At 40.2% G+C, this 21,829-nt stretch overlaps 1 protein-coding gene across 1 annotated transcript in view; it reads right to left on the bottom strand.

Moving 5' to 3' along the window:
• SNCA (synuclein alpha) overlaps positions 1–10,768 on the bottom strand; it is a 97,725-nt gene extending 86,957 nt beyond the window's left edge. The window contains exons 1-4 of the mRNA XM_075849776.1: positions 10,736–10,768; positions 10,516–10,554; positions 9,360–9,505; positions 5,188–5,229 (exon numbers count right to left, since the gene is read on the bottom strand). Of these exons, the coding sequence (XP_075705891.1) occupies positions 5,188–5,229; positions 9,360–9,480 (163 nt within the window). The 5' untranslated portion in view covers positions 9,481–9,505; positions 10,516–10,554; positions 10,736–10,768. The remainder of the gene's footprint in view (positions 1–5,187; positions 5,230–9,359; positions 9,506–10,515; positions 10,555–10,735) is intronic.
• Positions 10,769–21,829: the final 11,061 nt, after the last annotated feature.

The raw sequence follows: 21,829 nt of genomic DNA, 5'->3' as shown, positions 1-21,829 counted from the left end.
AAAATATCTCAACTAAATGGTTCTAATATGAATACCTAAACTTGTTGGAAAGTAACATATTGTATTTTTTGTAATATCTGAAAATGTACCTAATATTTTCCATGTGTTCTAAAACTCCATGCATGTCTGAAGTGAATGAGCATTTCAAAACCGATTTGAAAAGACATCATAATCTAAAACCTGTCTAAAAAATTGACAGATGACTAAAATCTACTTGTCTATATAGTTATCAGCTGTATGGAGTTAATTTAGAAATGGATTATAGTATAAATTAGAGTAAATGATGTCAATGAAAAACACAGCATATTTTAAAAGACTGATAAATGAAAAACGTTAATATCCAATTCGATTTTATTCATTCTGGTGTATTCTGGTTATAACGGAAGCCATGAAGCTGTTCTTATAATGGATTCCTTTGGGGTTTCCATTGATTTGATGTTAAAAATAGCGCTGCATGCTGCAGCATTCTTCCCATGAGAGTGCCGAAATCCTCCATGAAACCCCTGATGGAGGCTTGTAGCGCAAGTGTGAACAGAGTCTTAAAGTTAAAGCATCACAGTAACTTCCAAACATACTCCCAAACTACAATATATAATTAATACATACACTATTTGATCTCTTTACTTTTAGAATATGTTCACAGAGTTTGTCAAGCAGAAAAAAAAATCTGCCTCCAAATTTCCTTCAGGAGTTTGGAGGTGGCTTAATCGCAGGCAGGTTTTGAGGCAGATTTTGAAAGTTTTTTTTTTTCCGTTGGAAACTACATTGCTCTATAAAATCTGCTTTAGATTTTTTGACAAAAAAAAAAAATCACGTCAAACTGCACAGCGCTTTTTTTTCTGCCTCCAATTGATTTGAATGGAATGTTCAAGAGTAAAATCCGCTCCAGGAGGGTGCTTTTTTTTCAGAGCAGAAAAAATTCTGTCTTGGAAAAAAAAAAAAAGCCTCTGATTCACACTTAAATCAATGGGAGGCCAATTTGGGAAGTTTTTTTTACGTTGATTCCGACGTGGAAAATGCGTCGACATCAGCGTAAAAAGAGTGTGAACATACCCTTAGTCTGGTGGGAACACTAGGTTTTGTGATGATTTAGCTTTTTAAACTTACCATATTATTTTTTGGGCACCTTATTCTGATGATATTTTGATTTTGTGGGAGGGCACAAGAGAACTTTTTTTTTAATTTGTCAAAATATTAAATAAGAATACATTAGGCTTGATGTTTACATCCGAAATTAATGATAAACAAATTAATGTCCTTGACCTCTCCATCTGGATTGATGACATATGTAATATTCAGACAAAAAATGTCAAAAAAACAATATTCTTCTATTATAGGAGAGCAACCATCATCTTGACCTAAAAAGGGGTATATCGATTGGTCAGCATTTACGCATGTAGGAGTTGCTCCATGGAGTTGGACTATGTGACAGAAAGTCAGGATCTCTTTGGGAGATTTAGGGTATGTGCACACACACTAATTACGTCCGTAATTGACGGACGTATTTCGGCCACAAGTCCCGGACCGAACTCAGTGCAGGGAGCCGGGCTCCTAGCATCATACTTATGTACGATGCTAGGAGTCCCTGCCTCGCTGCAGGACAACTGTCCCGTACTGTAATCATGTTTTCAGTACGGGACAGTTGTCCGGCAGCCAGGCAGGGACTCCTAGCATCGTACATCAGTATGATGCTAGGAGCCCGGCTCCCTACACTGTGTTCGGCCCGGTACTTGCGGCCGAAATACGTCCGTCAATTACGGACGTAATTAGTGTGTGTGCACATACCCTTAGAGAGTGAGGATATCACTCAAAATAGCGGCTGCGATTTAACAGATTAGAAAGAGACAGTGAAGAAAAATTACATGACCTTGGGCAGCGGCCCGGAGGCCCATAATGCCTTGCAGACAGCTCTGCCTCTAACACAGTCAATCATGAGGAATATAGGGTGTGAGTCACTGATGACTCGGTGGATGACAGTCATTTTAGTCATCATAGCCACTATAAACAGTACAACCAGGAAATGCCGCTGCTTTGTGGGGATACAATGTGGAGAGAGAGAGGATGTCAGACAGAGTGAGAAAGAGACAGTAAACCACAGATAAAGATAGATAATGGATTAGTGTCAGTAAATGTGTTTCATAGTGAGAAGAGAAAAAAAGAGTTAGATTTACAACAGTTTGATAGAGAGATAAATTTTAGAGTGATATAAGAGTCAGACACTGTCAGTGTGTTATTTATTAGGCAGGCACAGACAGACAGTCATTGCTGTCAGTGAGTGCTGCTGCAGCTATTTAATTCATTCTTAAATTAATTTGTGAATCACCAATCTTCATCACATCATTCACAAAACTTCTTCATTAACATTAATCCTGGTGCTGATAGCGCGCCACTGCCTTCATTGACGTCAAAGAGTGTAATTCGGTATCAATTCAATTGCGCAATCATAATGTCTGTGAGGTAGAAGAGTCCCCGTTTGGTGTTTACAGAGTATTACAGAAAAACTGGTATACAGAATTTGTTCCACAGACCAGGGCCTAGGGGAATAGATCAAACGGGAAGACTTTGTTGATGACAAGCTTCACCCCATCGAGATATCTGACCAGAAGCCAAATCTATAACTGGTGCATGTTTCTGTAATCAGGGAAGGCCCAGGAGAAGAGTACTGTGGGAATTTCTCAAAAGATAGAAAAAAATGTGTTCACGATAGAGTGCTCCCACTTGCATAGACATAGGCTTGGTAGCCTGGCGGATGATTTCTGGCAATAATTCCCCATCCACTGATGCACTAAAAAGGTGCTTGTCCAACTGGAGCACAGAGATCCGACCATGAGTGACTAGAGATTTACAAAGAAAATTTCCTGCTGAGCCAGAATCCAGAAATGCTTTAACTGTAAAGCGTGCTCCAGAGGTGGACATATAAACTGGTTTAGTCATTTTTTGAAAGGTAGGTTCCCTGCCTAGGGTAGCCTCCCCTACTTGCCCTAGGTGTTGGAGATTCCCGGCCTCACCGAATAATCACTCTTGCCGCAACAGTACAGACACAGATTATTAGTGCGCGTTTTTTGTTGTTTTTCTGTGAAGAGCTTAAGTCTTTCTAACTGCATAGGTTTGTCAGGACGAGCAGAAGTGGAGGCAAGAAGAGGTTTCTGAAAGTAAATGCCAGCCGTGGTACACGATGGACATGGTCCGTTTCACATTGTCTTTCATGAAACCAGATGTCTATACAGTTAGCTAAGAAGATTAAATCAGCCAAAGAAGTGAGTAGATTCCAACGTGCCAATTCATCCTAAGTGCGGCCTGCCAGGACTTTCCAAGATGTAGTGACAAGGACTTCTTTATTCCTTTGTAACTCTGTATCCAGGTTGCTAAACAGGATGGCATAATGTCCCACAGATGAAGTGCCCTAGTGGAGTTTTAATGGAGAGGAAGTTGCAGATAATGCCAAACATGGTTCTTCAAATACTTTTTTAAAAGAGGATAGAAACACTTCAATATCAAACATGATTGAATCATTCTGTTCCCATAATGGTGATGCCCAGGCCAGCACTTCTTCACACAGTATAGACAAAATGCATTTTACCTTGGCCCGATCGTGAGAGAACTGATGCGCCAATACTTGGAAATGGATTGTGCACCGATTCAAGAATCCTCTGCAGGACTTGAAGTCTCCATCATAGCCAAAGGTAGTCGGTGGATACAATCCAGGGCTGTAGACAGCAGCTTGAAGTGGTGGCAATTGTGCCACAGGTAAGGATGAAGGAAGTTACAGCTGGAGAGGCCAAGCTAATAAGGCGAAAATATAAATTTTCCAACAGCTGAAACAATTGATCTTGGCAGACACATTGTCTTTAAAGTTCTTGGCCAGGTCATGAACTTCATGCAGGAAAAAGTCAGCAGGGTCCATGGCCTGAATGGGGGCCATAGATATTAGACACGGTCACTGGGCCAACAGAGGATGTTGTGGACCCACTGTGTTGTCAACGGATTTAGCGTAGGTCTTAACTGGGGAGCAGAGTCTAAGAGATAAATAGGTTTTCACCCTTTAACCTCCCTACGGAGATGTGGACTTGGCCGCTAGTATTCCCAGGCTGCTACCCTCAGAGTAGTCTATGTTGGAAATGGGCAACATGGACAGGCGAGGTACAATGACAGCAGACTACATGGTAGGTCCGAAGAATGCGTAGATTAGGACAGGCAGCAGACAGTTGCCACAGTGATCAGGCTAAAAATGTCATGGCAGGCAGCTATTAGGGATGGTCAAGTTCAAGCAGGGTCAGTAGATCCAATTGTCACAGAAGAGCAGTACTAGCAAGCTAGTCTATGGAACCTAAATGCTCAGACAAAGAAGAGTGGGGGAGGATACCTTAAGTACCCAGAAAAGCTGGGGGAATTGGGTGCCCGCTCGCCCTTTAAGAACAGAAGAGTCAGCGGGGGAGAGCCATGGCGCTGGCCTGGATCCAGAAGACACCACTGATTGGTGAGTACACGGCGGCGGGAGCGGGCGGCAGCAGACATTACAATATTTCATTCCAATGACCGCCTATTAATGGGTGTAGAAACTTACCTATAATTAATCATTTAAATATGCCTGACTCACTACACTGCTGAACAACCGGTAGATTTGCTACAGCTTATTTGCATTTCTGGAAAAATAACATTCTTGCCAGATTACTGAGGTACTTTACAATAGTTGAATAAACTATCTAATATATTCCGTATAAGTCAATTATGTTATGCTGCCAGCCATTTGGAGATGCATATGGAAATGACAGGTTTGCTTATTTAAAAAAGTGAAACTCCGGGAAATAACTGGTTAAAGTAGATCATCCGCCACTCAAATCTTGGCGGGTATTACAATGAGGAGATGTCAGGACTTCCTCCTTCCTGCTACTTCCAGATCATGGCCTAAACTAAGCATTGTCATGAGCCACTCATTATCCATAATATCTATCAGGGACATTGTTTATTGATATATAAGATGGTATGGACCATGATATTACTGTATTGATGGTGTCATGAACCAAAATAGGCAGACAAGCTTAATCATTGAGAGCTTCACATCATGGAAACCCAAATATGTTTTTTGATGGACGAGAGATTGATCCTAAGCCAGGCAAACATTAGAATTTTTAGGTACATGAACATTCTAGATAAGTTGTATTGCATGATAAATCAAATATCACATACCAGTTGTTACTCCATGTACGACACCTTCTTTTGTTTTGGAGCCTGCAAACCATGGAGGAAATATACATTTTAATTATTTTGCTTGATAAACTGGAACACATTCAATAATTCCCTTCATGAGAGGTTTTTTTTCACTGACCATTCACAAAGAAAATGGAAATAGATATCAGCAGTTGCTACTTATACTGAAGTCCTGTAATCTTTGTGAAAACGATGTCTTTACCATTCCTTCTCAGCTTGATGCCTGGAATTCTGTATTAGCTCTTAGTATCACACTTCATATCTCATTTCATGACTCATTTGTCATTCTCACTTTTTGTACGGAATCAGATTAACAAGCACAAGTGCACTCCATCTGTGGTGCTAGAATTGTGCCTTATTCAATCCCTGCCTTCTGGCACGTTTACATTTCAGAAGATAATAATCATTCTAAAACATGAGTAGTATCACACTATGGGTTAGAGGATAGTCTGCAATGAATCCAAAACTGTATTACAAACCTACTTATGGAAAAAAAATTCTAAATGGGTTTCCCTCCATCATGGCCAAAACAAGGTTGGTGGAGGCATCTGGCCAAAAAAAATTGGTGGAGTCTAACAATTACTTATCCCTTTTTTCCTATAGCAGAAGACATGCATGCCTGACCACCATTTTTCTTTTAGTTAACAGGCAGGAGAGGAGAGCTCCGACCCTTAGTAATTAATATTATTAATTTCTAATCTTCTCTTCTGTCAAATATTTAAATGTTTACATTATTGGGTATGTTGAAATCTTTTCCAACTCCCATGTCTTGCTATTAGGAATGTCTGTGAAGCGATATTGAGAGAATTGGGTGGTGGACACTCAGAGGTGATGGAGAACTTTTAGCAATCGCCCCTTTTGCCCTCCCTTTAATCCAGCCCTACCCACCATAGGAAGTGATTACATATTGCTATTTTCAGCAGCCCTCTTAGATGTTTTATCAGCACCACTCCTGATCAACTGCTGTGCGTGAACTGTAAGGGCTCATTCACAGAAACGTGAATCTCGTTAAAACAATGGATGTCACATGGACCCATGTACTTCAATGGGGCCGTACACACGACCGTTGTTTTAACTGTGTGTGAACGGTTCGTTGAAAAATAGGACATGTCCTATTTTACTGCATGTCACGCATCCCTCCATAGACTCTGGTCTGTGGGGGATCTGTGTCAATGCGTCCAGCACGGGTCCACCTCGGACGTGGAAAACTGCAGTTTTTCACGTCCAAGGTGGGCTACGTTCATGTGAATGTAGCCTTACTCAGCCCCATTTACCTTTGTTTGGGATCCTAGAGGTCAGAAAGAGGCTGGTCAGATAGTGATGACATATCCTAGCGATATCTCCTCAATTACTATGTTGGACAAACATTTGCCACAGGCTTTTTAATGTGGGTACTGAAGAGGGTCCAAGTTCATGAAACTCTATTGATAACAGTTCTACTATAATTTATTATTATTAAAGAAATACTTTCCGGGGTATAACAAAATACTCCTATTGGATGCCAAAGGAAAGCATGTAGTGATAAAAAGGTAGTCACCAATCACAGCAAGTTATGCGAATAAGTAGACCACACTGGTGTACACCACCTAAATTGAATATATACAGATGTAGCCGTCTTTACCTTGACTTTTAACGCCTTAAATAAACAATGGCTAGATCTCTTCTCTTGACCTTTTCAATGACTTTTCAATGCCTTTTGTTGTGTGATATCACAATCCAGAAAGTTATCACAATCAAGTTAAAGATGGCTACATCTGTATATTTTTGGGGGCAGGTAAGAGAGGGAAGGATGTGGTCTCTAAGTACAAATAATATTTAACTTTTATTAGTAATTCCTAAAATAGAAAAATTATTATACAATTATGTTGGTGCAGCTGGGTGTGTGTGGGTGACCCCTACATAGAAAGGCATGACATCAGTGGGTAACATTTCTAAAAACGAGTGCAAAGTGGAGAAGTTGGTTACAGAAAACAATTAGATTACTGCAGTCCTTTTCTTTGATTCCTGTTTATATACTGCCTACTATAGTAGAGAAAGGCGCCCTTGACAAACCGATACCCTGCAAACTTCCATAAAGATCTCAAAAACAGTAGACCTAATATAGATAAAACCTGTGAGCATTTGAGGATCATTAGTCATTGAGGATATTGATATATTTTATATTTTGAGATGTATGGTTTAAGAACATGCACATCTGATTTCATGTTTTATAGAATGGAGAATCTACAAGCTTTACCACTCCAGGGGAAATCCTCAGACAGGCTGCCTGATTGGTGTTTGACTCCACATTGCCTAAGGCAAGCATATCATTAGAATCAATAAGATGTAAAAAAGGAAAAAACATTATCAAGGCATGAAATTACGAAATTACTTTAAAGTTGCTTCCTTTTGCATAGATGTTGGACGGGGTAAAACTATAAGGAGTATAGAGTTAGCAGTCACACCCGGGCCCTGGGGCCACATAAGAAGACACCGGTATTCTAAATAGCACATGGTAAGTGAGGGGCCCTGTTACAAATTTTGCATTGGGGCCCAGGAGCTTCAAGTTACGCCGCTGATGCTAAGCTACAAATCTCTGTTAACTGAAATAGAGAGATAGAATGATGGAGGGGAATAAAAAGATGGGGGAGTAAGGAAGGAAGGAAGGGGGTGGGAGAGAGAGAGAGAGAGGGAGAACTTAAGTAATATTATCTATACCAGCAATTTGCTACACAATGCCCCTTGTAGGGCAATAATTTCAGATCAGGATGAATGTTCCAGCACACCCAAAAATGTATTTAGAGAAAGAAGTATGTAATGAAACCCGAAGTGGGCACGGTTTGCCTCTAGGAATCATTATGATAAGTATACTCTCAATTAACAAAGAGAATAGCTTCAGTATGTGCTCTTTTACCATCTAAATCTTTCAGCACTGTCCTGATGAAATTTTGCATGTGAGAAAAAAAAAAGTTAGTGGGCTCAAAATGCCCCACTAATGAGTAATGCTTGCCTTCTGTTTATCTTCTTTTCGTAGACCTTAAATTTCTATAAGTAGTTTTCATCGATTTTAGTTTGATCAGTCCACAATCCAATGCACATAAAATGTGAATAACTTGCATCGTTATAAGCGTAATACTCCGGATGGACTTTTTCATGGACAATAGCAGCACCAAAAGTACCTGGCAGATACCCTGTTTAAATTAACATGCAAATGTGCCTGTTAGGGAAGCAGTTTGCTGTGTTAACCAACAAGTATCCAATGAAGACCCTTTAAAATTACTAATTTGTAAAGCACTGATCCGTTCAAAGCAAGTGCTACTTTATTTTCCACATTAATAAACTTAGATTTTTCTGTATTGTTATGGGGACCCTGCCACCAGTACTGATCAGGCTACTATGGCCACTTTTGGGGAACAATCACTGGCAAATTTTGTGGAAAGAAGTTGACTTCCTATAGGTGCTCTGGTTGGTATTGTATGTAGTGCACTGGTGGCAATAATTGTTTCTAATGGGGGCACTGTGATTGTTTTAAATGTGGGGACCAGTGGCTTACTCTTTATGGGGGGCACTCAAAAAGAGTAAAAAAAAAATATGTTTACACTATAATATATGACTAGACAAGTGTGCCAGAATCAAGCCTGTGCGAATGTCAACATTTTGGCACATGTATATTCCAATAAAATAAATTATATTAAATGGTGTAACATCACTAAAGTTGAACACACACTTTAAGTTCTAAGTCATTATATACTAAATGGTATTGTCCTGTTAATCTATAAATACAGATGAGTGAATCTTTACAAATTCTATTCTCCATTGGTTCTCCATAATGTAGGTCACTGTTATTCACTGCAAATCTCAAACCTAGCGAAACAATTTTACCATCTCTATTCATGCCTTAATTGATATAACAACACAAAAAACTCTCATAGAGATATCTATAGATCTTTGTTGTGATTAATAAACAGAGTCCCATTTAAGTCATCCACTAGAATCAATGCTATTTAGCTAAAACGAATCATATTTATGCAGAATATACAAAATACAAACTTCGTATCAAGACCTTACTAAAGGACCAAAACACACCTTTGGGCTTTTAAGATCTGTTACTCTTGAGGGAAATCAGAATCCTAATTTCATAGCTGACAATTTAATGATCCGTTTTTACCTACCTACGTAAAGGACGCCCTCTTTTGTCTTTCCTGCTGCTTCCGCCACACCCTGCTTGGTTTTTTCTGCAGCTGCCACGACTCCGTCTTTCGCTTTATAAAGCCCTTTCATGAATACATCCATAGCTAACCACTGTGGTTCACAAGTGCTAGAAAATATATGCCATTCACGGGAAATAGTTGTTAATTTACCTTCAATCAAACATTTCTGCTTTCTATTCTAAAATATGAATCTAACAACAGGAATTGGTTCTGAGCATTGTAACTGATAACATTTTATGTAGTCAACCAACAACCTATTTCATGGGCAACCTGTTTAGGACTCAGGTCAACCCTTGTACAGTGTGTGATTGTAATCATTGCAAGCATAATATTCTGAAGTCTAATAATATTAATAAGTTTATATTTTTAAAGTTAACTAAAGATAGAGATCAATAGATACATAAAGATGATATTAGAGGATTGATAAATAGGAGATAGATGATAGATAGACAGATAGATAGATAGATAGATAGATAGATAGATAGATAGATAGATAGATAGATAGATAGATAGATAGATAGATAGATAGATAGATAGATAGATGATAGATAGATAGATGGATGGATGGATGGATGGATGGATGGATGGATGGATGGATGGATGGATGGATGGATGGATAGATAGATAGATAGATAGATAGATAGATAGATAGATAGATAGATAGATAGATAGATAGATAGATAGATAGATAGATGGATGGATGGATGGATGGATGGATGGATGGATGGATAGATAGATGGATAGATAGATAGATAGATAGATAGATAGATAGATAGATAGATAGATAGATAGATAGATAGATAGATAGATAGATAGATAGATAGATAGATAGATAGATAGATACATAGATAGATAGATCTTCATTACCTGGAGCATTAAAGGTTCAAGTAATATGTATCTCAGTTGAGATAAATTCAGTATCAGCAATTTACCTACACATAGCGTTGTTCAATCGGAGATGGCACAGGTACATAAGCTGCCCATTGGCAAATACCGACACAGTGACAATATGTTGTGTAGCTATTTATTAATAACCCTAATAGGGTAACATAATAATGTGTAGCTATCGATTGTGTGAAATTTATACATATAGATATATAAATATAGTAATACTTACATACACCTTAGTTGATTGAGAGGGATGATATCTGATCTTCTGTAACAAGTTAAATAAAATTCAGTACATTTCGGTTAAATAAATCCCATATATATTCATGTGCAAATCCCTGCTAGAATGTAAATTATTCAGATCTAGTAGCAGGCACTCGGTGAGAAATGAACATAAAATACTATCAATAAAAAGTGGATGGAAAAGAGAAAAATGGTTAAGAGATCACTTTTACTCTACAGGAGCAGCTCCTTCGTGTGACTCGTCCTCCCTTCTTCCCCAACACCCTCTTTATCTCCCTCCTCCTCTTTCTTTCCTTTCCACATGCCTGATTTGTCAGTGTGAAAACTGAAAAATTGCAGGCAGCCTCCCAAGCTGGACCACTTGTAAGCTCGCTGCTTCCCCGGCAAACAATGAGAGCCATTATCAGCAGGATTCCTCCAGATTCAGGTCACAATAGAAAATGATGGCATGGATCACGTTAATTAGCCATGCAGATGCAGAATGGCAGCAACCACATCTGTCGAGAGGCAGCAGCTTTAGGAAAGGTGCATTTGTCAACTACACACAATTCCTATGAACAGCTTCCTCATCCCGGCAGCTGTGGTAGTCACGCTGTGCTGAATTATTCATTGCTAAATTAATATGATTGCATTATAAATATATTCTAACCACAGTCACTTGGGTGCCTTCAGCTCAGCCCACCGGGTAATATTAAAGAGGTCTTTCAATGATGTCCAAGGCTCCAGGCTACATGCACACATTGTGTATTTTGCTGCGGAAAATACGCACCAAAACCGCAGCAATACGCAGTAAATTTGCAGGTAAAAACCGCACCTAATCGTGCGTTTTTCGGTGCGTTTTTTAAGTTTTGATGCATTTTTCAGTGCATTTTCATGCTACGTGTTTTGGTACGATTCTACACAGCAGGTTCCCACATAGTGTAAACACTGCGGAATTTCTGCAACGGAATTCTGTGCGGAAATTCCGCAGCATTTACAGTACCAGCAAAGTGGATGTGATTGAGAAAATCTCATGCCCACGCTGCGGAAAAAAAATGCAGCGTAAACGTTAATTGACCTGCGTTTTATTTTATTTTGCATTGTGGGTTTTCCCCCCTGAATTCAATAGGGATGCAAAACAGAAAGCCAAGTGTTTTGACTTTTGAGGCGTATTTACAGTGATTACGCCGCAAAAATCGCAACTACGGAAAAAGAAAAAAACAACTTATTTACCTAGAAGTATGTGTTTTTTCGTCCAGTCTTGCCTCCTAGGATGACGTTGCATCCCATGTGACCGCTGCAGCCAATCACAGGCTGTAGCGGCGGTCACATGGGATGAAACGTCATCCCAGGAGGCCGGCCTGGATGATGTCAGAGGGCCGGCCTCCTGGGATGACATTATATCCCATATGACTGCCGCTGCAACTAATCACAGGCTGCAGTGGTCACATGGACTGCAGTGTCAACCAGGGAGTCTGGACCGGACTGCACAGGAAGGACGCGTCACCATAACAACAGCCTAGGTAAGTATGACCTTTTTTTTCCGCTGCTTTCTGCAGCAGAAAATCCGACCAACAAAAACGCACCACAACACGGTGCAGTTTTTCGGACAAAATATACTGCGGGTTCTATGTTTGATACGCTCCGCAGTTTTTACACAGAGTATCCGACTCGTGAGAAACCGGTCTATGGCAGATACAATTCACAAGCGGAAACGCACGATAAATTGACATGCTGCAGACTTTAAAATACGCAACGCAGGTTAATTTCAATCCCGAAACATACTGAAGCGTGTATATGAGATTTCCTGGTATCTTATTAACTATTACACTGCAGATTTGCAGCACTGCAAAACCGCACATAATACACATAGTGTGCATTGAGCCTTATAAAGAATAAAAACATGAGACGCGTATTAATTATGGTAGTAAGATGGGCATTTACATTGTGCGTCATATTTATTATCTAATGGCAGCATTATCTGGGACTCCTACTGTCTATAGATAATCATATGTCATACTCTGTGTATGTTAAGGTAGTACAAAGAGTACACAGTTACATACACATGGATGGACGTATAACAGATGCAAGTGTTTTTTTTTTTTGTCTTACAGATTCATGTGGAATCTATACAAAAAAACTCTGTGTGCCTCTATATATGAGGGCCGTATTAGATCTGTAATAGGGCCCTCATATATAGAGGCACACATAGGCTTTTTGTATAGATTCCACATGAATCTGTAAGACCAAAAAAAATCATGTTGCATGCTGATAATGGAGGTACTCTCCTCTAGAAGCAATGCTGCCATACACGTATAGGCCACACTCATGAGATTTTAGGATGAAACAGGATATGCTACACAAGTATTTTTGCTATTTATACCATGAAACTATATAAGAATGACTTATAATTTACTCCATATTTATGAAAGAATGACGCTATTACCTGTAACTCCTACTGACTATTGTGTTTTATTGGTTTGGGCAAAAAAAGCCACTTTTTTTGATAGATAGTCTTGATAAATGAGGCACAAATGTATAAAAATGGCATATAGATGAAGCAAAGCTTGCTTGGTCAATGTAGTAGAGATGAGTTTGTCACTTGGCATGACTGATTGTTATAGTGTGGTGATCATGGTGTGTTGAACAGTAAGGTAAAACTACTAAGTTATCCAAGGATAGATATACAGACTTGATATAATTTAGACAAAGAAAAAAAATCAAAAGGAAAATTCAGCTCTGCTATGTTGAAACATAAACATAGAGTATATGCTTACTGTATACATATCCTTATAGTCAAGAAATAGCAGCAGCTTAATAATAGTGTTGGATCTGACTGTATCCCCGATAATCATGTTTAATTACAACCCAGCAAAGCTTCTCCATGCTTCAGACAGCAACTAAGCAGAATGTAATTGTAGCTGTACCACTATATAACATTATATATTCAAATGTGAATATTTAATTAACTCGCACACCAGAATAAGCAAAAGACGGGTTAAACATCTTCATATCACACATGACATCCGCAGAGAGATGTTATATGACTTTATTAAAGTTAGTATTGTCTGATCTACCCAAAGTTAGAAGAGATCATTCTGACTTTCGCTTTAATGGAATTGTATGGAAAAAACAAACATAAGGAGATGAATATGTTAACAGCTCCATTGTGCAGGTTTTTACTCATAGGCATTAATCATTCTGTCAACCATAAATCACATATTGATTTCTTCTTTTATAGCAAAGACACTTGTTCCTTGTTTTTTTTTTTACACCTCAAGAATTGCTGTGCCCCTCTATGGTGCTTCTAGTCTGTTTGTTAAAATATTTATGTTTATGGCTGACTTGGTTCCAGCAAAACTGGAAATAAATTCCTTAAATTTACCAAATATAAAAATAATTAGTTAATAGATAATATAGAGACCACCAATGTGTGGTAATCTATTGCCTTAATCCACCTGCCACCCAAAGCCCCTCATAGGGCAATCATTTTCATGATAAAGCAAGATTTAAGAAGATAGACACAGCATAGTACAGCCAATGGACTGAATAATTATGTTCAACCTATACCTTACTCAAATTAAAGTGTATTTCCAATGTTGTTTTTATCTTCCACCAAAGGTTCAGATCTGGCTGCATCTCCTGCCGTTAAATATCAACTTCTGGCAGGCAATAAACATGTCAACAAAATTGGAGGTATACTATAACATTTCTTTATTTTTTTTCCCAGATTTTGTAAGGAATGCTGTCAAATACAAATCATTAAAAAGTAGAAAATAAATTATTAAGTTGACTTCCTCACAGTTAGTAACCAATTACAAACAGACCCTGTGTATTCTGTTCTTGCAGTTTCGACAGGGTTTGTTTGTAGTCTGTAACCATGGAGACACATATGTCTGCATATCAGCTGTAGACACAAAATGGTAGAATATTTTTTATTTGTTTTAGATGCGTTAGAGCTGTAAAAAAATCTGTTGCAAATGTATACATACCCTTAAAAGCAAAGGTTTATTTTTGAGGAACCCCTGATTGTATGTATGTACATTCTTGCACACTTCTTGCGTACCATACAGTCAAGCTGCTCCCACAACAGCTCTATGGGGTTGAGATCTGGTTACTGCGCTGGCTACTCCATTACAGATAGAATACCAGCTGCCTGCTTCTTCCCTAAATAGTTCTTGCATAATTTGGAGGTGTGCTTTGGGTCATTGTCCTGTTGTAGGATGAAATTGGCCCCAATCATGTGCTGTCCACAGGGTATGGCATGGCGTTGCAAAATGGAGTGATAGCCTTCCTTATTCAAAATCCCTTTTACCTTGTACAAATCTCCCACTTTACCAGCACCAAAGCAACCCCAGACCATCACGTTACCTCCACCATGCTTGACAGATGGCGTCATGCACTCTTCCAGCATCTTTTCAGTTGTTCTGCGTCTCACAAATGTTCTTCTGTGTGATCCAAACACCTCAAACTTCGATTCGTCTGTCCATAACACTTTTTTCCAATCTTCCTCTGTCCAATGTCTGTGTGCTTTTGCCCATATTAATCTTTTCCTTTTATTAGCCAGTCTCAGATATGGCTTTTTCTTTGCCACTCTGCCCTGAAGGCCAGCATCCCGGAGTCGCCTCTTCACTGTAGACGTTGACACTGGCATTTTGCGGGTACTATTTAATGAAGCTGCCATTGGAGACCTGTGAGGCGTATATTTCTCAAACTAGAGACTCTAATATTGTCTTGTTGCTCAGTTGTGCAGCGGGGCCTCCCACTTCTCTTTCTACTCTGGTTAGAGCCTGTTTGTGCTGTCCTCTGAAGGGAGTAGTACACACCGTTGTAGGAAATCTTCAGTTTCTTGGCAATTTCTCGCATGGAATAGCCTTCATTTCTAAGAACAAGAATAGACTGTCGAGTTTCACATGAAAGCTCTCTTTTTCTAGCCATTTGGAGAGTTTAATCGAACCCACAAATGTAATGCTCCAGATTCTCAACTAGCTCAAAGGAAGGTCAGTTTTATAGCTCCTCTAAACAGCAAAACTGTTTACAGCGGTGCTGACATAATTGCACAAGGGTTTTCAAGTGTTTTCTAATCATCCATTAGCCTTCTAACACAGTTAGCAAACACAATGTACCATTAGAACACTGGAGTGATGGTTGCTGGAAATGGGCCTCTATAAACCTATGTGGATATTGCAGTAAAAAACAGACGTTTGCAGCTAGAATAGTCATTTACCACATTAGCAATGTATAGAGTGTATTTCTGATTAATTTAATGTTATCTTCATTGAAAAAAACTGTGCTTTTCTTTCAAAAATAAGGAAATGTCTAAGTGACCCTAAACTTTTGAACGGTAATGTATATATATATATATATATATATATATATATATATATATATATATGAGATTATGAGTATACAGGGAGAATATTAGTGGTCAAATCCCATTCTATATGCTTGCTGTCCCTGGCACCATCAGCAGAATACAAATGCAATTCATATGCAATTCTGTAACAGAGAAAAGAAAATACTGGCTTCCGATGGTGCTGCAAGACTCCGCTTAGTTACAAACAAAAGTATTTTTAAACTGAGTCTTGCTGTGCTGCACCATCGGAGGCCGGTATTTTCCATTCTCTGTTCTAGGGATTGTCGAAGTACGGCCAGTAGTATGCATTGGTATTACTCATAACAATGCAGGATCCATGCCAACACAACGTGTTCAGAACAGAGCATCCTATTTCTCAATACTAAATAACCCTGTGGTGAGAACTGTTCCAACCATTTTTGACATTTTGTGTTTCAATTGTATTGAGAATCGCCGAACCGGATTGTTTTGGTTTCAGCTGTTTCAAACTATTGAATCAACAGAACTCGATTTCCAGATTGTACTGTGGGTATCCATATGTATTCATGGCATCATCATTCCTAGTGAATGTGAGTGGTAACATTGGATTTTGTTAGAAGCATCGAGAGATGATGGTGTCCCCTGTTACTAGATCATAGTCTGAATTTATAAATTATAACCGTGTGGTTTTATTGCCTGGGGAATCGGATTGTGCCTGTAATGACCAGATTAAACTAAAGGATTGAGAGTAGCTCACATTTCATTTCATCATTACTGAAATAGACACTTAAATGTTTGACTACTGCCATGTATCCACTTAATTTTGCATTATGTCAGTATTTCCAAGTTCTGACATTATCTATAATATAAATATTTAACAACACACATAATATTCTTTCTAAATAATTTGATGGCTTCTGAGCAGAGGCATATCTAGGGGTTTAGCACAGGGGGGGGCAAAACATATCTGAGTGGGCCCCAACCCATTGTGCCCCCCCTAACCCATGTTTACAACTGAAGAGGCGCATTCTAATTATATACCAGCCATCATCCCTGTATATAACACCCATCATCTCTGTATATAACCCCCATCATCCCTGAATATACCAGCCATCATCCCTGTATATAACCTTCATCATCCCTGTATATACCAGTCATCATCCCTGTATATAACCCCTATCATCTTTGTATATACCAGCGTGGATAGTATATACAGGTAAAATGGGGGTTATAAACAGGGATGATGACTGGTATCTAAAGGGAGAATGGGGGTTATATACAGGGATGATGGGGTTACATACAGGGATGGTGGCTGGTATACACAGGGATGATGGGGGTTAATGCAGGGATGATGGCTGGACTATCCATCATCCCCTTATATAACAACCATCATTCCTGTATATAAACCCTATCATCCCTGTATATACCAACCAGGCTACCCCTGCCGAATAGGTTTGTACGTCGTAAAACTACTGCTCACAGCATGACCCGAACAATGGTAAGGACATGCTGGGAGTTGCTGTTTCACAAAAAAAACGTATACCACCCATCATCTCGCTGCAGATCATACAGTGGCTACAGTACTGATTAGAAGCAGAATAAACATTTACATTAAGTGACTCACCGGTGATGTCTTGTCAGATTCTGGTTGTTCTTTTTCTCTTTACTTTTCCATCCGGTCCAGACCTCTATGATGACTTCTCCTGGCCACAGCACACTTCTGCAGTTTGCCGCTCAGATGTCTTCAGCTTCTCACTTCTCAAACATTTCTGCACCTGTAAACGAAGATAAAATTCTCATGGTGCCACACACTATGCCCCTAAATATAATAGCGCCATACACTGCCCGCTAATTATAATAGCACAATACACTGTGTCCCGGATTATAATAGCACCATATACTGTGTCCCTGATTATAATAGCACCATATACTGTGTCCCTGATTATAATAGCACCATACACTGTGTCCCACACCCACACACACACACACACACACACACACACACATAGTGCTCCCCGCAGATAGTGCCCCCAAAGATCCCACCTGTAGATAGTACCCACATACAGCCCCCTGTAGATAGTGCCTCACACATAGCCCCCTTTAGATAGTGCCCCACATATAGCACCCCCTGTATATAGTGCCCCACATATAGCCCCCTGCAGATCATGCTCTACACATAGCCCCCTGCAGATCATGCTCTACATATAGCCCCCCTGTAGATAGTGTCCCACATATAGCCTCCCCTGTAGATTGTGCCCCACATATAGCTCCCCCCGTAGATAATGGCACTTACACTTTTAAGTGAAAAAAAACCCCAAACTTTACAAACTCACCTTGATCCCGTCCTCGCACCGTCCTGTGTCAATACAGGCCTGCTCTCTTCTGAGCAGGTCTGCTGGGGCTGAACGACGCTTGCATTGTTGAAGGGCACTGATTGGCATGGCAGAATGACTTGCCCCACCAATCTTTGCCTTTCAACAACGGAAGTGGCGCGATGACGTCATCGCGCAGCTAGCATCATTGAAAGGTACTGATTGGCAGGGCAGAATGACTTGCCCCGCCGATCAGCTCCTTTCAATGACGCTAGAGCTTCCATTGCAGAATGACTTGCCCTGCCAATCAGCGCCTTTCAATGACGCTAGCGGCGCGATGATGTCATCGCGCCACTTCCGTTGTTGAAAGGTGCTGATTTAAGGGTACAAGTCATTCTGCCCTGCCAATCAGTCATTCTGCAATGGAAACTCTAGCGTCATTGAAAGGAGCTGATCGGCGGGGCAAGTCATTCTGCCCTGCCAATCAGCGTCATTGTTAGACGCTGAATGGTCAGGCACGGAATGTGCCCGGCCATTCAGCGCTTATGCATGTAATTATATCTGTGTCCTATAGACACAGGTACAATTAGTGCAGGAGGGGTGGCGGCGACTGGCTTCAGTTGCACGGCAGGCCGCCCTGTGTGACATGGCCATGGCGGGGGCAACGGGAGTGGCGGTCACGGCAGGGCCACCGCCCCTGCACACTATGGACACTATCTTCAGGGGGGGCTATAATTAGGGCACCCCCCCCCCCCCGATAGCTTCGCTACTGCTTCTGAGATGTCCAGGCTACTCTAGGAAGATGTTTCACTGCAAGACATATATTTCAAAGTTCCACTAAAATGGAAAATCAAATAAAAAAAATCAAATAAAACAAGACTCAAACCACATAAACAATTTATAATCCCTTTTGGTGAGAAAGGATGTGCCAATGAAGAAAACATTTTCAGTAGAAAATAAGAAATGACAAAGATTTACACCGCGTTCCAAATTATTATGCAAATGTTATTTTTCGCTGATTTTCCTAAATAGTCGATGAAAATGACAGTCAGTATAATCTTCAAGCCATCAACCGTTGGAGTATAATGCAAATTTTATTGAACAAATCTCCTAATGATAACAGATTTTTTTTTAGAAGTAAAAAAATCAAAATGCACTGTTTCAAATTATTATGCACAACAGAGATCAAAACATTTTAAAGGTTGTAAAGAGAACTAAAATGGTAATTTGTTGAATTTGCAGCATCAGGAGGTCATATTTGCAGAAATCAAAAGCTCTTTTAATCCCTCTCCTAGGGTAACCAGTAAAAAGTTACCTAAACAATTCCCAGATCACCCTGGACGATAAAAAGTGCTCTGGCCTACCAACCCTTGCCTGAGTGTTGTTGTTGTTGTATTCCCATGTTAGTCTAAGCAAATGGTCCCTTAGTTGTATCCTACTCCCAGTGTTCCCGTATCCTGCTTTCCGTATACTGTTGCTGTGTTTTTTCCTGAGCCGAAGTCTATTGTTGGAGTCATGTGTGTCTCATCTGCCACGTCCAGTGTCATCTACCACGTCAAGTGTCTTCTGCCATGTCCAGTGTCGTCTGCCATGTCCAGTGTGATCTGCCATTCCAAGCATCATCTGTGACAATTGTCTGCTACACCACGTGTCTGCTACTCTGAGTATCTGTTCACCCTGGACTATAAAAAATGTTCTGCCCTACCACCCCTTGCCTGAGGGTTGTTGTTGTATTCCCATGTTAGTCTAAGCAAATGGTCCCTTAGTTGTATCCTGCTCCCAGTGTTCCCATATTCTGCTTCCCGTATCCTGTTGCTGAGTTTTTTCCTGAGCTGAAGTCTATTGTTGGAGTCGTGTTTGTCTCATCTGCCACGTCCAGTGTCGTCTACCACGTCCAGTGTCTTCTGCCATGTCCAGTGTCGTCTGCCATGTCCAGTGTCATCTGCCATGCCAAGCATCATCTTTTCCAAGTGTCTGCTACACCACGTGTCTGCTACTTTGAGTATCTGCCAGACAATCTTCCCACGTACTTTTACCCTAGAGACTGTTATTGACTGTCGGTTGGCCAGCTGCTACTCCACTTCGGCGGAGCGGCCTAGTGGGTCCATATACCCCACAGGTGTGACAGGTACTTTATTTATCCTTGCATCCAATGCAACATTTCAGCTCTACCATAGAGCCTTTCTCAAGCAACTAACACAGTGTGAAGGTTATATATATATATATATATATATATATATATATATATATATATATATATTATACAAATATTATGCAAAATTCACGGACTGAATGACACAACCAAAGTGCATTTGTTACATATAAGTATAAATAGCCCATATATCTTACACATACAAAAAGTTATAGAGACAGTAGAACAAGGCATAATTATTAATCCACATAATGTGAGGAAAAGGCAAAGAGGGACTAGTTTAGCAAAGTTAAAGTGAGTTATTCCCTCCTCAGCGTATCAGAGTGGAAGTCCAAGTATTGAATTGTGTTCCACAAATGTTAAGTATACCATTGAATTATTGTTAAAATCTGTGTTAAGCGATCCTTTAAAGAGATAGTACTGCATTTTAAAAAAGGACTTGGATTAGAACTATGTTGGAAACGCTGTGACCTGGGACTAATATGTGATGTACACATTGTGCACTCACAGCCTAAGGAGGTCGGGTAATTTACAAAAGCTAGTGGCGAAGAGGCCACAAGGACCCACGGAGACACAGAACAATTCCTTTACTTAGTGAAACCCTAATAGTTGCGAGTAGGCGGGACAGGCTGTGGTAGAGAATAACATCTCAGGAACCCAAAGCGGCACAATAGGTAGGGCCAGAGGCGTAGCTATCTTCTCCAGCACCCGGGGCAAAGATTCAGTTTGGCGCCCCCCCCCCAACCTCTTTCCCGACATTTCCTTCACCCTCACCATGATTGTTTTCTCTACCAATCAATGACGTGTAATTTATTTTCCACATTTCTTTTTATGCAACTCGAGCATAAAAACATTTTGTACATTTTACACGCAATATAGTTCTTTACACAACACCAGAACCAAGCTCAGTACATAAATACAACACCAGCACAAATACAGCGCAATTTAGCGCAACCCCTGGCGTATAGGTTTGCACTAATTTGTTTCCAGCTCCCAGCATGGCCGAACAATGGTAAGAATATGCTGGGAGATGCTGTTTCACAAAAAATAAATCATATCATAATCATACCACCCATCATCTCGCTGCAGATCATACAGTGACTAAATTACTGATCAGAGGCAGAATAAACATTTACATTAAGTGACTCACTGGTGACGTCTCAGATTCTAGTTCTTTTTCTCCATCCGGTCCAGACCTCTATGATGACTTCTCCCAGTCACAGCCCATTTCTGCAGTTTGCCGCTCAGATGTCTTCAGATTCTCACTTTTCCAACATTTCTACTCCTATAAACAAAGATAAAGTTCTCAGTATACCACACACTACGCCCCTAAATATAATTGCAAGGTGAGCTCATTCCATCTGTTCTCATGTTGTGGTGCTGTATGGTGGTGTCTGTTGCTGTAGTGCTGCACTTGTGGGGGGACGTGGCCAGGAGCCAAGGAGGCTTGGCACGGTCTGTTAGCATGGGTGCTTTTGGACCACTGGGTTGCTCCCTCTGCGGGAGCGGTGCTGCGGTGGCG

This window comes from Rhinoderma darwinii, chromosome 1 (assembly GCF_050947455.1).
Source record: "Rhinoderma darwinii isolate aRhiDar2 chromosome 1, aRhiDar2.hap1, whole genome shotgun sequence".
In the NCBI taxonomy this organism is placed as follows: domain Eukaryota; kingdom Metazoa; phylum Chordata; class Amphibia; order Anura; family Rhinodermatidae; genus Rhinoderma; species Rhinoderma darwinii.
The sequence above is the reverse complement of the archived record's forward strand: the minus strand, read 5'-3'. Positions and strand labels throughout refer to the sequence as shown.